The 17,508-nt window shown below is 39.5% G+C and overlaps 1 protein-coding gene across 1 annotated transcript in view; it reads left to right on the top strand.

The window, feature by feature from the left end:
- The window catches only part of KIAA1549 (KIAA1549 ortholog), a 122,765-nt gene that overhangs the window by 96,097 nt on the left and 9,160 nt on the right, over positions 1-17,508 (top strand). Inside the window, exons 17-18 of the mRNA XM_070517287.1 lie at positions 1,727-2,044; positions 12,792-12,838. Coding sequence (XP_070373388.1) covers positions 1,727-2,044; positions 12,792-12,838 — 365 coding nt within the window. The remainder of the gene's footprint in view (positions 1-1,726; positions 2,045-12,791; positions 12,839-17,508) is intronic.

Here is a 17,508-nt window from a genome sequence, read left to right as displayed (position 1 = left end):
CTTAGATAACAGATGTCACTTACGAGAAACTTTACTGAGATATTGCAGTTTTTGAGAAACAGACTTATGGGACCAAGTGTGTAATGTATGTGGGAGTGAGACCAGCCACTCCCTGTTGTGCTGGGAAGAGCACCTGCCCATCTTAGGAGGGAGTCGCTGCTCAGCAACAGTTGTTTCTGTGGTAGAGTGAGGGCCCCTGATGCCAGAGCTTCAGATTCTTCTAAGAGAATCCAGGAATCTGAGTTTTAGGCGTTTTTTTTTGGTGAGGAAGATTGGCCCTGAGCTAACATCTCTTGTCAGTCTTCCTCCTTTTGCTTGAGGAAGATTGTTGCTGAGCTAACATCTGTGCCAATCTTCCTCTGTTTTATGTGGGATGTCACCACAGCATGGCTTGACAAGTGGTGCTAGGTCTGTGCCCGGGATCTCAAACTGCGAACCCTGGGCCATGTAAGTGGAGCGTATGAACTTAACCAGTACACCGCCAGGCTGGCCCCCTGAGTTTTAGTTTGAAATTTTCAGATTTTAAAAATATCTATTTTTTAAAAGACTATGCTGGCCAAGCAAAACAGGTGTGTGAACTGTTGGGGGTTTGCCAGTGTGTAGAATGGCTTTCTCTCTGGAGTTAAGCAACTGCTTCCCTTGGTGTTTGACCCTGGCATGAATAAGAACTGATCATCTGTTGGACAGACCATAATCATTGGGAAGTGTTTTCCAGACAATTGGCTAAGAGTAAGGATATGTCTGTGGAATAGAGTTTTTTCTTTGTAAGAGACTCACTGATACAAACAGATATGGGATGTCTTCCTTGACCCCTTGAGTAGGGAGATCCAACCAGGTGAGCTAAACCAGGGGCCAGTAGGGGGAGCTTTCTAGAAAAAGACATCCACTCTTCCTCACAGAGGGCCGGGGTCACCAGAACCTCTTCTCTTTTCCTTGTGTCAGTTGTAGTAACCGTGAGTTGGGCTTCTGGAACCACTGAGACCAGAAAGGCCTCTTCTTCCATTGGTTCCATTTTATGCCTTACAATTTACCTGGTATATATTATGACAACATTTTGCTCATAAGGCAGTATGAGGAAATAAGATTTTTAAAAAATCTTGTTACTTATATCCCTGCCTCTTAGACAGTGGGTATAGAATATGTTTAAACCTTTCTTGATCTTTCATGTTATCCAGAGATATGTCCATTTTAAAGATGAATAATTTCTGAATAATAATTGTTACTATTTACTGTTATAAGTAGTTGTCATAGTAGGTATTAAAATTGTTTATACACACACAGTTGTCATATGGTGGTGACTTTGAACTCTTTTGGGAGTGTGTAGGGCTGTTTTTTCCCATTGATAATAGTCAATAGCCTGCTTTAGTTTTTGGTTTCTAGATTTATGGAATATAGACTCTAAGACGTCATTTCTGGTTGCTTAGGGGCTTTCCATAAAGATTGGACTTCCAGGTACTGAAATGCGTTTCAGATAGTTGATTGAATTTTTCCAGACAAATGATTATTGAATGTTTTCACTTTGTTCTTTTTTCCTCATTCAAACGTTTTGCCCCCATGAAATGGAACGCACGTTCCTCAGCAGTCATTTATAAAATTCTTATGCTAAACCTTTTCCTCAACGTCAGTGAGAATTGTTAAATTCCATTTTGGTCCTAGAGTGTTGTTTTTGGGTTGCCGTAGAAGCTCGTGTCTGATTCTTCTTTACTCTGCTGTTTCCCCACTGCAGTCTGATCCTGACCTCCCAGCAGATGTGCAGACACCGTCTTCTGCTGAGCTGGGGAGGTATCCAGGCCTGCCCTTCCCGGCCTCCCAGTATGTCCCGCCCCAGCCGTCCATTGAGGAGGCGCGCCAGACCATGCACTCTCTCCTGGATGACGCTTTTGCCCTCGTGGCCCCCAGCAGCCAGCCTGCCAATGCTGTGGCTGCAGGCCCCGGGGTCCCAGCCGGCCTGCCTGTGAACAGCACTCCTTCCCGGGAAGAGAGGCGAGCCACTCAATGGGGATCCTTCTACAGTTCAGCTCAGACAGCCAACAACCCATGCAGTGTAAGTATGAGCCTTCTGGAATTCTCTCATGCAAGATGTTGGAGTTTTGTTGCCCGACTGCTTTGCTTTCAGGATCCTGCAATATTCTGATTGCACTTGGTAAGAATCAAAGCTTGGATGCTGGGTCTTGGTTTTTATTATCTTCTCCTAAGTTAATTCTCAATGTTGGAAGCATTGTTCTATGCAACTCTGATATTTTATTGGAAGTATCTTCCTGGGTTCCCTTCAATGTCGTGAAGCGGAGGTGGGGTAACTGTCAAAACATATTCTCATTGATATCTCCATAGATGGTACAGTTTAGAATGTACCCAGATCATTAAGCTTCTTCTCATAAGGCCCCCTGGGACTGAGGAGGCCCTCGAGGCTGTGGGAGTGTAGGCAGCTAGTCCACGAGGAGGCATGGACAACCATTTTCAAATATCAGGTTTCCATCTTGGGAATTGACATTTCACCATTTCGTCTGCTGTTTTAGTCCTTTATTTTTTGCATATTCCGTCAGTCCTTTCAAATGTACCTTCTCAAGACATGGAAAAGAGATAAAACTCAAGGATGTAACATTAAATATTACTTTCTGCTAATTTTAGATTAAATGATTGGACTACATCATTTGACTCTGGCAAGAAGGTAATAGGTCACAATTTAAATTGCTTCAAGAAGTGTTTACACTGGGTTCCTCTGATTTTATTCCTCAGGTTAAGGTGAAATTGGGTGATAATAAACCTATGTGAAAAGAATTTTTATCTCTGAAATTGGTTTGAACTTTCAAAGCATGCCCTTAATAATAGATTGTTTCCTTCAAGGCATGGTAGGCACGTGCCTACGGTAGAGATTACTGCTGCCCTGTGGGGAAAAGATCATTCAATCTAGTCACTGTTGTTTTTAATATTAAAATATAGCTTATTTCAATAATATTAAACTACTTCATAATAACAACTGGTTTACAATCTTTAAGGAAATGGATGATAACAGAACAAAACTCAGTGATAAAATGAATGTGGCTACAGCTGCTGGCTGTCCACTTTAAGCTTCTCTTCTTTGTTTATTCATTCGAATATGTTCATGGAGCACCTGCCGTGGTCTGGGTACTCTGTCAGGCATTGGGGATCCAGAGGTGCACGATGCACAGCTCCAGCTCTTGCGTTCCACTGGGGGATACATGGACAGTAGAAGAGTAATTCCAGTACAGCGTGGTTGGTGCAATGGCAGGAGGAAAGTATGTCGGGGGAGCACCTGGTTGAGACGGGAGGTGCTCGGGAATGATTTTGTGGACAAAGTGGCATCTAAGTGGACGTCTAAAAGATAATTAGTGATTATCGCTGAAAGAAGAAGAAGATTTCAGGTAGTGGAGAAGTACAGCAGAGACACAGGAATAAAAGCATCTGGTGCAAACTTCTTCAAGACAAGATAGAGGAAAAGGTCTGGATTTATCTTCCCTCTAGGACAACTAAAATAACTGGACAAAATATATGGGTTTTCACAACAGTGGACATTAGGGAACAAAAGAGAGGGATTGCTGAGAATTGGGTTGAACCCTGCAGTCGCCCCAGCTTGCTGTCTTAAGAGATTTTCTAGCTGCAGTGCAGGGAGGGAGACCCCAGGCAGAGCTCGTGGTCTCCCTGAGTTGGGAAAATAGATTTGGGAGTCTGGGAAGGAAAAGGCAGCTAGAATTCATAATACACAGTGCAGGAAGGCAGAGGGATGCACAAAGAGATAAGTCTGGAGATGTGCAGAAAATCTTCATCAGAGTACTGATCAGTTTAAGTATGTGAGGAAACTACCCAAAACTGAGGGAAAAAGCAACCCTCAAAAATAGAAGGAACTTAGGGGCCAGCCCGGTGGTGCAGTGGTTAAGTTCTCATGTTCAGCTTCTCGGCAGCCCGGGGTTCACCGGTTCGGATCCTGGGTGTGGATATGGCACTGCCTGGCATGCCATGCAGTGGTAGGCATCCCACACATAAAGTAGAGGAAGATGGGCATGGATGTTAGCTCAGGGCCAGTCTTCCTCAGCAAAAAGAGGAGGACTGACAGTAGTTAGCTCAGGGCTAATCTCCTAAAAAAAAAAAGAAACATCCCCAGAGCTCACACGGTGGTGGGAATAAGTTCCTGCTGTGGACTGAATTGTGTCCCTCCAAAATTCAGAAGTTGAAACCAAACCCCCATGTAACTATATTGGAGGTGGGGCCTTTAAGGAGGAGATTAGGTTAAATGAGGTCATGAGGGTGGAGCCCTGATCAGAAAGAACTGGTGCCTTTAGAAGAAGAGGAAGAGACACCAGAGCTCGCTCTCCACCATGTGAGGACACAGCAAGAAGGCTGCTGTCCACAAGGCAGAAAGAGAGGCCTCATCAAAACTGAACCCTGTTGGAAACTTGATGTTGTACTTTCCAGCCTCCAGAACTGTGAGAAAATAAAATTCTGTTGTTTAAGCCACCCAGTCTGTGTGTTTTATTATGGCAGCCTGATCTGACTAACACAGCTCCGTTCCTACCAGTCAGCGTGGAAAACCTCATAATTCATGGAGCCTTGGTTAGAGTACTCAGAAGAGTTTTGCCTTCATGAGGGGGAAAGAGGTGGTAGCAGAATTACCCCCAGGTTGCAGCTGCTCTTGTTCTGCCTAAAAAAGCATATAAGCAAGACCTGAACCCAAACAAAGCTCAAGAATGTTCATAAAAAACCCAAAAAGATGCAGCATCCAACAAGGGAAAATTAATATTGTCTGACATCCAGTCAAAACTAACCAGACAAGCAAAGAAGCCAGAAAATGGCACAGATGATAGAATTAGTAGACAAAGATATTAAAAGAATTATTGTAATGGAGTTCCATATGTTCAAGAGGCTAGAGGAAAGGTTGGATGTATTAATTAGAGGTATTGAAGATATTAAAGGATGCAAATCAAATTTAGACGTGAAAACTATAATGTCTGAGATGAAACATATACTGGATGGGATTAATGGCATGTTAGATATTGCAGAAGAAAAGATTAGTAAGCTTGAATACATGGAAATAAAAACTATCTAACATAAAAAAAGAGACTGAAAAAATGAATAGAACTCAGGGAGCTGTGGGACAGCTTCAAGTGGACTGATATACATGTAATTGAGGTTCTCAAAGGGGAGGAGGGAGAGTCAGAAAAAATAATTAAATATTGGCCAAAATTTTTGCAAATTTGATGGATACTGTAAATTTACGGGCTCACAAAGCCTGATGAATCCTATGCATAAGAAACATGAAGAAAACTATACCAAGAAATACCATAATCAAATTGCTTAAAGCCAGTGGCAAAGATCTTAAAATTATCTAGAGAAAAAGGGTATGTTACATACAGTGAAACAAAGGTAAAGATGACAGCAGAATTTTCATTGTCCAGAAGACCATGGAACAAAGTTTTGAAGAAACAGAAAATTGTCAACCTAGCATTCTATATGCAGCAAAAATATTTTTCAAAAACTAAGGTGAAATAAAAACTTTTTCAGACATACAGGAATTGAAAGAATGCGTCACCAGCTAACCTGTATTGTAAGGAATGTTAGGGAAAGTTTTTTTTTTAGCAGAAGTAGAGTGATACCAGATACAGATCTGGAGCTGCATACATGAATGAAAAGCACTAGAAATGTAAATATGTGGGTAATTATAGCTTTTTTCTTTATTATTTAAATATTTTATAAAGATAATTGACTATTTAAAACAAAAGTAATAATAATGTATTGTGGGGTTTATAACGTATATAGAAGTAAAATGTGTGAAAACAATAACACAAAGGCCAAGAAGGGAAAAATACAAGTGCACCATTTTAAGGTTCTTCCACCAAGTGGAATAATAGCCCTGGGAGGTGGTAGACTGTGATTCATGAAAAATGTGTAATATAAACCCTAAAGCAACACTAAAAAAATGTAGTTATAGCTAGTAAGCCAACAAGGGAGTCAAAATGAAATAATAATAGTCAGTCCAAAAGAAGGCAGAAAAAGAGGAAGAAGGAAAAAATGGGAAAGAACAGATGGGACAAATAGAAAATAGATACCACGATGATGTCTATCAATGATCACATTTAATGTGCATGGTCTATACATCCCTATTAAAGGTCAGAGATTGTCAGGTTGGAGAAAAAGCAAGATCCAACTATTTGCTGCCTATGGGACTCCCACATTAAGTATAAAGGCACAAATAGATTAAAAGTATGGAGAAAGATAGACCATGCTTACACTAATCCCTGAAGCTGGAATGGCTTCATCAGTATGAGCCAAAATAGATCTCACAGTAAAAATATTGTGAAGGACGAAGAAGATCATTTTATAATAAAGTGGTCACTTCATCAAGAAGACGTAAAATCCTGAATGTTTATGTGCCTAGTAATAGAGCTGAACATACATAAAGCAAAAACTGATAGCACTACCTGTAGAAATAAACAAATCCACGATCATAGTCAATGATTTCAACGCTCCTCTTTCAATAATTGATAGAACTAGTATACAGAAAGATAGAGAAGACTCGAAGAAGTCTTGAACTAACGCTATCAGCTTGAACTAGCTGACATCTATAGAGCACTCCACTCAACAAGAACAGAAAGAATATACATTCTTTCAAGAGAACATGGAACATTTACTAAGATAGACCGTATTCTGAGCCATAAAGCTAATCTCAATAAATATAAAAAGATACATATTATATAAACAACCCAATAAAAAATGGGAAAGGATTTGAACACAAATGTCGCCAAAGAAGATATACAGATAATAAGCAGATGAATATAAACAATCATCAGATAAAGATGATCAACTAAGATACTTAGTCATTAGCAAAATGCAATAAATCATAATGAGTTATCACTACACACCTATTAGAATGTTTAATATTCAAAACACTGACCACACCGAATATTGGTGAGGATGTGAACAGCTAGAATTCTCATAAATTCTTGGTGGGTATGTAAAATAGCACAGCCAATTTGGAAAACAGTCTAGCAGTCTCCTAAAAAAATTAAACATTCACCTACCGTATCACCCAGCCATTCTATTCCTAAGTATTTACCCAGGAGACATGAAGGCATATATCCATACAAAGACTTGTACATCATAGCAGCTTTATTTGTAATGGACTCAAACTGGAAACAATCCAAATGCTCATCAGCAGGTGAATATATAGACAAATTGTGGTGTAGCCATACAATGGAATACTACTCAGTAATAAAAAGGAATGAAATATTTAAACATACAACAACATGGTTGGGTCTTAATTATGCTGAGGGGAAGAAGCCAGACCAAAAAAATGAAAAGTGTATACTATGTGATTCCACTTATATACAATTCTAGAAAATGTCTAGGGATGGGGCAGGTTTGGGAAGGGATATAGGATGAAGGGATTATAAAGGGGCACCAGGAAACTTTGGGGGTGATAGATGTGTTCGTTATCTTGATTGTGGGCATGGTTTGTGAGTATAGACATATGTCAAATTTATCAAATTGTATACTTTAAATATGGCAGTTTATCGTATGTCCATTATAACTCAATAAAGCTGTTAAGATTTCCCCCCCCAAAATGTGTGTGGTGTGTTCTTAGCAATGAAATTAGTTCTGTCTGACCAATACAGAGCAGGAAGTAAAAGTGGTGAGGCATGAGGCAGGAGAGGGAAAGCAAGAAGCTGATAGGTATAGAACCTAGGTCTCATCCTGAGAGTAATGGCTGGACACTGAAGGGTTCTGAGCAGGCTAGAGGCATAACTAGGTATACCTTCTTGAGAGAGTGCTCTCATTTTAGATTGGAGAATGGTTTGTCAGAGTGCAAGACCAGAGGTAGGGAGACAATCAGGAAGATTTTACAATAATCCTGGTGAGAGATGTTCATGGCCCCAGCTAGTGTAATGCAATAAATGGATTCAAGAGGAAGAATCATGTTTAATTGCTGATGGCTCTGAGGCAGTGTAGAAGGAGAGTTTGATGATACAAGATGGGATTCAGAACACTGATGGAGGAATTATCTTTAGAAACAAGGGGATATATTTCTTCCAATTTAATAGGAAGGAGGAAGGAGGAGTTGGGTACGGATGCAATCAGGTTTGTAGTTGGGTGGCAGGAAGTTGAGGGACCACCCATCTCATCATGGCTTCTATTCTCACAGTGAAGAAAGCAGTCGTTTATTGAGAATAAGGGAAGAAGTGTGGCAAAGCAAGAGATTAGAGGGAGAGTAGAGATTTGACATATTGTGGAGAGTGAGGGAAAACAGATTAGGGACATAGGAATAATTATTTAGCAGTGTTGAGGCCTCTGTAGAGATTGATTATCATGAAATTATAGTGGCACAAATGAAAGTTCTTTAGTTTTGTTTACTGACATCCAAATACCTAGGTGTAGGCAAGGAGAAAACAGGTAGTTGGATTGATCCAGGACTGGAGCTTTATCAGGCAGATGTGATGGAAGCACAACTGGCAAAAGATATGCAGATTCTAGAGGATGCAGTTGAAATGATGATGGACCATATGCTGAAAGGGAAAGTATAGGTTGGGGGTCAATTAAAGATGCTGGAGCTCTGTAGATACTTCCTCTCAAATCCTTCCACTGCATTACTCTAGTTGGAGCCACCATCATTTTTCACCAAGATTATTGCAGGAACGTCCTAATTGTCTCCTTGCCTCTGGTCTTGAGTGCAGGATGTCAGGGTGGCTGCTGACAAGTAAAATACCATTCACTGATGTTGAGCAGGCTGAAGAGCTGGGAGGCTAACACAGTAGATGCATCCTGTGGATGACAGGAGGACTTGGAATGAAGAGGAAGACCTCCGAGGAGCCTCTTAACTTAGTCTTGGGTTTTCCAAAGGGAAAGTTCCCATCTCGCTTTACGACCTGAACTTGTTCACTGCTGGCCCCTACATGTTACTTCTGTCTGCTCCCAGTGCTTGTTGAATTGTTCTGTAGAGAAATCTGTAGCCGTGTTAATTCCCCCATTCCTTGTAGGGGATGTGCGTATACTATTTGTGAGGAAGCCTAAATAGTTCTTGGCACTTAATAAGTTTTCATTTTCCCCCTGAAGAGCCTGTGTTCATTTTATCTTCAGATTCTGCTCTTTCATTTACTTTACGGAAACTTAGTTTTATTTCTGAATTGGTTTTCTTACTCTATTCCATATATTGGAGTTGAAGATAGCAGTTGTCTTTATGTTGGCTCATCTTTGTTTTGTGTTCCTAGTGCTTTAATTGCTTTGGCTACTTTGTTCTTTTTTCTCTGCCTCTCTGCCCTCGTTATGATTATCGTAGGTCTTTTGTCTGTGACATTAATTTGATTTTAAGTCATGTCTATTCCTTTCCTTGCTGGTTGATTTCTTAGAGTCTTAATGGCATGGTTTTGGTCCTCAAATGATTTCCACAGTCTGTGGTCTCCCGTTTCAGTTCATTCTGTTGTTTTATCATCTCGTCATTGAACTTAAAAAAAAATTGCTGTTCTTAAGTTCTTTTATAATTCAACATACTTGTAGAAATTCTGACTGTTGTATTTTCTTCCAGACGAGGTCCTTTGTCTTTTACTTACATTCATTTTTTGAAACTTGTGTGTGTGTGTTTGCCTGTTTCTTGGCTGTAAATGTTTGCAGAGTTGCCTTGCCGTTCTGATTTCCTCCAGTTCATGGTTAAGATGGGCAACTCTTGCCTGACTTGGCTTTGATTTGCTGGAGTGCGGGTACATTCACCTTTGTAGTCTTCGTATCCTCTTTGGGGCCTGTGTCACTGTTGAGGATTGCTTCCGTAACCTGACTTCATGGAGGAAGGGCACGGCAGGGCCTGGTGTGCCAGGTCCGGTCCTCCTTGGGACTCATTCTGCCATCTCTTTAGCAGTCGTGTTGCACTTTTCATGCTCCTAAATGCACCCCCCCCCCCGCCCCCCAGGCAGAGCAAACTGAACTCCGGAGAGCTTGTGCTCCCCTAACACCCAGCCTGATGACTTGAGAGATAGGGCAGGACTCCATGGTCCTTCCTGCTTTTCCTGACACCCTGTTGTGCTATTTAGAGGCTTCTGCTATGCAGGTTTTTCCTTGATTCTTACCCCCTCCCCTCTCCAGGAGGCCTATTTACCCTTCAGTCAACTTCTCCCCCGTTGTGTAGCCAGAATCGGTTGTTTTTTCCTTTGGCCACCACTCTTCTGAGTTTGTGGCATGATTCTGTTCCTTTCTTTACTTGTATGGTTTTTGTTGATGAATTGTAGCAGTAATTTTTGACAGATTTTTCTTATTATTTTTATTTGCTCATTGTTCATAGGTGTCGGAGATTAACAATTCTGTGATAATGCCTTAATCTACGTCTCAACCAAGAATTCCAATGCATAGCAAGACTGTTATAAACACTGTTATTGAGTGGTTTGCTCATCGTGGACTTTTGCTGTTACCCTTATGTATTTTAATGAGAATGATAGCAATTTAATGTAGTGGAAAACCAGACTCATTGGTTGTATCTGTGCATATCTAATATAATTTCAGCATGTTTATAAATTGGTCGTAAAGGTACTGTTTGTTGCCAGGAGAAACGTGATCACCCTTTATTTGCTTCCCTGTCTCTGGCCACAGTAAAAACCATAGGAATGTGGATTTCAAGGTGCCTTCAGTTACATCATAAGCCTTTATTTACCATCTAATGATGTTTTTGCTCTTTTGTTGCCAGCATCGGGGTGTTCCTCATGCATTGGTGAGTCAGGCCACTTGATAGGTGGTATTTTTCCTTTTTGAGCGAAGTTAGCCTCCCTGGAGTAGACCTCTAAGTGGCAGGTGTGGATACCTGAGCTCAGACATTTACAAGCAGGACCATCTCATTTGACTTGCCTTTCTCGCTCTGTTGGCCCGTTTTCTCCTGATTAGAAAGAAGGGATGTGTTAAAATGGGATTTTTATTGACATAGCTGATTGAAACCTTAAAATTCTATTTAGTCCCCCAAACTTTTAGACAAGTGTGACCCATTTGAAGTAAATGCCTGCCATTCTGTCTGCGACTTTTTTAAAAACCTTTTCATTGGGACATGCAGTCTCTAGAAAAAATAACTTTTTCTGACTACAATAGAGTTGAAATGCCTAGCACTACAATAATAAAACAGATAAAGAGCGGACAGCTATTTTTCACTGTTTTTCTTTTAGTTTATCTCTTATGAGACCTTCTGAAATCCTGATAGGTAAACTGCTAAGTCTTGATCTTTTTTTCTTTTATTTTGCATATGAATAGGTTTAAAAAATCCAAACTGTGCTGAAAGCACAAGGGCCACTGTGAATAATCTTTCCCCAGTCTCAGCTTTCTCTTTAATTATTTGGAGAAAGAATTGAAGCTCCTTTCCCTCCTATTTCTCCCTTCTTCCGTAATCCCCTTTGGCTTATTTTACCTCACTGGGGGAACTCTGCAAGGTTCTAATCTCTCTCGCTCTGCCAAGGGGATGAAAGCAGAGAGGGTCAGAAGGTAAGGTAATCTGAGCACAGTTTCATATCTAATAATCCTTTTGAACTCCGTGAGGTGTAGAGAGTGCTATATCCTTCTTGGTGTATGGAAAAAAGCCCAGGAAAGCCTTGGCCAGTCTGTTTGACTCCAAAGCCTCTACTTTTTTCTCTATAAAGTAGAGATTTCTTCAAGGGGGAGAGCCTGGTTAGGGGAACCGTGGGCAGTGCAGTGTAGTGGTTATTAAAGGCATGGTCTTTTGAGTCAAAAAGACTTATTAGGAGGAAATTACTTAACTTCTTTGTGAGTTGGTTTCATCTATAAACAGAGAAAGTGAGCACTTTTTAGTGTTACCGTGGGCCTGAGTTAGTGCTGATGCAGTTCTTACCACAAAATACTAGCTCAATAAATGGCAGCTTAAAAAAAATAAAGATCTAATATTAGAGCAGGTCCAGAAGCAAGGCTGACTTGGTGACTTAACTGTGAGGTCCTAATCCTGGACAGCCAGTTGGTTCAAACTATTGGAGTTGGATGAACTTGATCCAGAGTTACTGTCCTACTAAAATATCTGATTCCAAAATAATGATTCACAGTTGTTGAAAGAAATTTTGAAATAGGAGTCCCATGTGTGTTAGGGTTAGGATATGCTGATTTCATGAGGTCTGCAACCTCAATATATGTTTCTTTAAATCTGATAATATATTGTTTTAGTCATAGAGCACTTGGTTAGCTCAGATGAGCTCAAGTAAAAAGAGATAAAGGATATGGAATCTAAGGGCAAGGGGTATGGCTGGGCCTCCTTGGAGCCAGAAAACTGTCAGAAACTGAAGCTGTTCACTTCATCTTTAAGAATCTCTCTAATTTCGAGTTGTCTTTATATTCTTTCTCTTTTTACAACATTCTACAACATGGTACAGCATTTACATAGTTTAGTTTCTTGAGTGTGTTTGAATTGCTATTGGGTACTCACCGGACCTGGTGACCATTGTGGTCCATGTTGATAGAGTCATTTGTACTAAATGTGGCACGGGGGCCTCGATGTTTAGCAGATGATACAGTTTTGTAGAGCATCAGCTGGAGGGAAGAGCAGGTGCAGAAAGCCTGTCTGTTATTCAAATTTTTATGAAAGAAGAGAAAGGTCTAGAAATTAGTTGTTTTTCAAAGCTTCGCAACCCAGTTCCCCAAACTGAAACTTCTGACATTACTTGATGGCTGAATGCCCCAAAAGCATGCTAACTTTTTATGAGGAATAATTCTCTTGGAAGTTGATCCTATAAACCTAAATTTATAAATTTGCTGTTGTCACTTTGTAATAAGTATTGAATGTTAATCTTCATCTTTTTTTTAATTTCTTCCAGAGATATGAAGACTATGGAATGACTCCCCCTTCAGGCCCATTGCCGAGGTAAGATTTTCAGGAGAAAACGCATTAGGACTTTCTCACATAGGCTGTTTTTATAATTTTATAAACTCATTTCTTTTAGCTGATGTGGGCAGTTGCAAAACTCTGAGTTGTGTGTTCTCTCGATCTAATTAGAAGAGGTAAAAAAAAGTTGGAATTTAAGTTCTGCTTCCAGTAGTGACAGATTAGATAATTTGCTGAGGACAACTGGAAAAGCTAGGCAAGATTTTAAAATAAAAAAATAAAACCCAGATAGCTAACAGGGCAGTGAAGTGATCTGGAGCCAAGATCCAGGTGATCTTGGAGGTGAGCCTTGCCTTTTGAGCTACTTCCTTCCAGGGGCACCTGCTGATTCTGGAGAAAGTGGCTGAGAAACTGAGCAAAACTTTTGATAGACTCACATAGCTAAGGAATCATGAAAATGCAACATATCGAAAGTTGTGGCTACATCTAAAGCCGTGTTTAGGGGAGACTTTGATCCTTAAATGATTGAAAATATATTTGAGAAGAAAAATGGCTGAAAATCAACGATCTAAGCATCCATCTCAGTTTTAAAAAGATCCAATTAAATCTAAAGGAAGTAGAAAGAAGGAAATAATACAAATAAGAATAGAGGGGCTGGCCCATGGCTGAGTGGTTAAGTTTGCGGGCTCTGCTTCTGCGGCCCAGGATTTTGCTGGTTTGGATCCTGGATGTGGACCTAGCACCGCTCATCAAGCCATGCTGACGCGGGGTCCCACTTAGCAGAACTAGAAGGACATACAACTAAAATATACAACTATGTACGGAGGGGCTTTGGGGAGAGGAAGAAAAAGAAAGATTGGCAACAGATGTTAGGTCAGGGCCAATAAAATAAAATCTCTAAAAAACAATAAGAAGAATAGAAATTAATGAAATAGAAAACAAGTACCATAATAGAGAAGGTCAACAGACTAAAAGTTCTTTAAAAAAGGCTATTAAAATTGATAAACCCCAGGAGAGCTTGATCAAATAATCTGTGTAACATTATGAATAAGAGGAATGAAAAAGGACATATTAATCCAGATTTTACAGAAATTAAAAAGATTTTGACAGATTTTTAAAAGACAGATTAAAAAAAATTTTACAGATTTTAAGAAGATTTTATGAGCACATTTTTGTTAATAAATTTGAAGTGGAAAAATTCCTAAAAAGACAAAACATGCATAGGCATGTAACTATTAAATAAATTAAAATCATTAAAATTCTTCCCACAAAGAAAACTCCAGGCCCAGGTGACTTCAACAGCGAATTCTCCCAGAAACACTGAAGGAAGAAAAGATGCCAATGCCATACAAACTCTTCTGAAGAACAGGAAAAGAAAGAACACTCTTCACCTCATTTTGAGACTCACATAACCTTGATACCAAGGACAAGACAGGAAGGACAAAGACATTGCAAGAAAGGAAACATTAAGGGGAGTTTCACTCATGAACAGAGATGCAAAAAATTGGAAACTAAATATTAGCAAACGTATCCAGCCGTGTATACAAAAGGATATCTCATCACAACCAAATGGATTTATTCCATCAATGCAAGGGTGATTTAACATTTAAAAAAATCAAGCAATCTAATTCATGACTTGGAGGACAATAAAGGAAGAAAATCTTCTCATTTCAATAAATGCACATTTAATAAAATTCAACATTGATTCATGGTAAAAAAATCTTAGCAAAGGATAGAAGTGAACTTCTCTAATCTGATAAAAGGTATCTTGGCAAATATTACTTAGTGGTGAAATGTTAAAAGCTTTCCCTCTGAGAACAGGAGCACAACAAAGATCCCTGCTTGCATGACTTCTGTCAGCATTGCCCTCTGGGATCCTAGCCAGTGTAATAAGGCAAGAAAAAGAAACAAAAAGATTGAAGAGTTCAGAGAAAGAAATAATACTGTTATTATTCACAGATGATATAATTTTTTAGTAAAAAATCTTAAAATGTCCACACACAGGGGCTGGCCCCATGGCCGAGTGGTTAAGTTCGCACACTCCGCTGCAGGCGGCCCAGTGTTTCCTCAGTTTGACTCCTGGGCGCGGACATGGCACTGCTCATCAAACCACTCTGAGGCGGCATCCCACATGCCACAACTAAAAGGACCCACAACTAAGAATATACAACTATGTACTGGGGGGCTTTGGGGAGAAAAAGGAAAAAATAAAATCTTAAAAAAAAAAAAAGTCCACATACAAATTGTTAGAGTTAAAAGAATTTAGCAAGATAGCTAAATTACAAAGTAGCTGGATGCAAGATCAATATACAAAAATCTGTTTTATCTCGATTTATGAGCAGCAGACAGAAAGTAACTTTTAAAGATTCTACATAAAAGAGCATTCAAAAATATAAAATATCTCAGAATAAATCTAACCAAAGTGATTCAAGTCCTCTAGAGAAAGATGTTCGTGGATTGGACAACTCATTATTTTTAAAATGTCGGTTTTCCCCAAGTTGTCTACAGATTCATTGCAATCTCATGCAAAATTCCAGTAGTTTTTTTTTTTTTTTTCAAATACATGGAAGCTGACAAGCTGTTTGTAAAATTTATATGGAAATGCAAAGGGCCAAGAATAGTCAAGACACTTTGAGAAAGAAGAGTATGGTGTTAGGACTATTCTAAATGTCATAAATTACTGTTAAGTAGTTAAGACAGTGTGGTATTACTGTAAAGCTAGACAAATAGACCAAAGGAACAGAATAGAGTGTCCACAAACAGACCCACACACGATAGGACAGATGGTTTGTCACAAAGAAGGAATTTCAGGAAGACAGAGTTAATCTCAGAAATCATACTCAACTATCCTTTCAATGACCGGAAGTCGCACAAAAGTAGGAATGTTATCTGCTTCCTCATGTTTTCCCCTTACTTTTCTTTATTCGTTCTCATTTTCAGAGGGGTTTGTTTTATTTTTCCTCAACCCTCCTCCCTACCCAGGCACTGCTTTGTGGTCCAAAAGCAACAAAGGCTGAGGGAACAGGTGGAGCTCAGGTGATCCAGGCATAAGTTAACGACTGGGGACCCTGTGATCTGGTTTACTCAGTTCGGTTCAGTTTACACCTGTTATCCAGCATAATTGTTAATAACTTTCACTCTCAAAAGTGTTCTAGTTTGGATGATCAATTTTATGGTTATTCAAGTAAAAGGATTCTAGAGTTTTGGATCACGTGAACTATCTGAGCACACAATTTAGGATAAAAGGGATGCAATTGTAGGCAACAGGGGGCTGATTGGGTAAAGTAGAAATAAGTAAAGGGCAAGAGCTAGTTCCTGGGTGGATGGTGCAGACAGTATGATTAGGTTAGGCACGCTCCAACATTCAGATCCTGAAGAAGGAGTGTGCCTTATGTTAAGCTCTTAGATCCGGAAAGCGGGAGATGTCAGACATCTCTCTCTGACGTCAATCTGAAAGCAGTAGTTAGTTAAATAGAGTGATATAGATAGCCTGGGTTTCAATTTATGAAATGCACTCAAGAAATAACACCATAAAATAAGGGCAAGTCAGTCTACGTTCTCATCAAACTGGTTTGATCTATTAATAACTGATTGATTGTCATCTGCAAAGAACTGTAGTTAGACTGTCGTCTCTTTTTATTCCTGACTTTTTTTAGAAGAGTGGTTCTCAAGGTGGGGCTGTCAGACCCATAGAGGGTCCTTGAGACCCCTTCTGGGGGTCTGTGAGGTCAAAACTAGTTTCATAATAATATTAAGGCGTTATTTGACTTTTTTCTTGATGTTTACACTGAGGTGCAGAAGCAATGGTGGGTGAAACTGCTGTGATTGATTCACTTAGCGTGAATCAAGGCAGTGGCACCAAAGTGTTTGAGCGCTCATCACATTCTTCAGCGCTCTGCAATCGCAGTTTTTAAAAAATGCCAGTTTTATGTTAGTATGTCCTTGATGATGTAGTGAAAATCAATTTTATTAAACCTTAAGTCTTTAATAGTCTGTGTGACAAAAGAGGAAACACGTGTAAAACACTGTGCTGAATATGGAATTTTAAAAGAAAAGCACTTGTTCAGTTTGAGTTGAGAACTGAACTGAGCTTACTGCTGGCATGTTTTTTACTTGAGCAAACAACTGGCAGACATTGTTATTCAAACTTGGGTGTTTGACAGATGCTGTTTTGAAAATGAAGGAAGTAAGCCTATCATTTCAAGAACAACTGACAGTATTTGTTGCCAATGATAAAACTGAGCTTTCAAGGGACAATTGGAATTGGAAACTTTTGTCTGCCACTGTGTACTTGACAGCTGCCTGGTACTTAAAGACTTTTCCAATTCCGATGAGCTCGATGGTGATAGTAGTGAATGTGATTTTTGATACAACAAAATGAAATGTATCAATGTCTAGAAAGTCTGCATAATGCAGTGAACTAATATTTTCCAAATGATTGATGTCGGAAAATCATACATAGGGCCATTCAAAGTGCAAGATAGACCAGTGGATTTTAATGTGAACGGAGTATGAAAAAAAGTTCATTGATATTGTTTCAGATTCCACATTGCCACTAACCCTCAAGGAAACTTTGTTGAGTTTTGGTGTGGTATCAAAGAAGAATATTTATCTGAAATATTATTTGAATAAATATTCCTCCCTTTTCCAATTACATATTTATGTGAGGTCAGATTTTCTTCTTAAAATAACTTACAACAATGGATGGA

Source organism: Equus asinus, chromosome 1, assembly GCF_041296235.1.
Source record: "Equus asinus isolate D_3611 breed Donkey chromosome 1, EquAss-T2T_v2, whole genome shotgun sequence".
NCBI classification, from domain to species: domain Eukaryota; kingdom Metazoa; phylum Chordata; class Mammalia; order Perissodactyla; family Equidae; genus Equus; species Equus asinus.
This window is presented reverse-complemented; position numbering and strand designations above follow the sequence as displayed.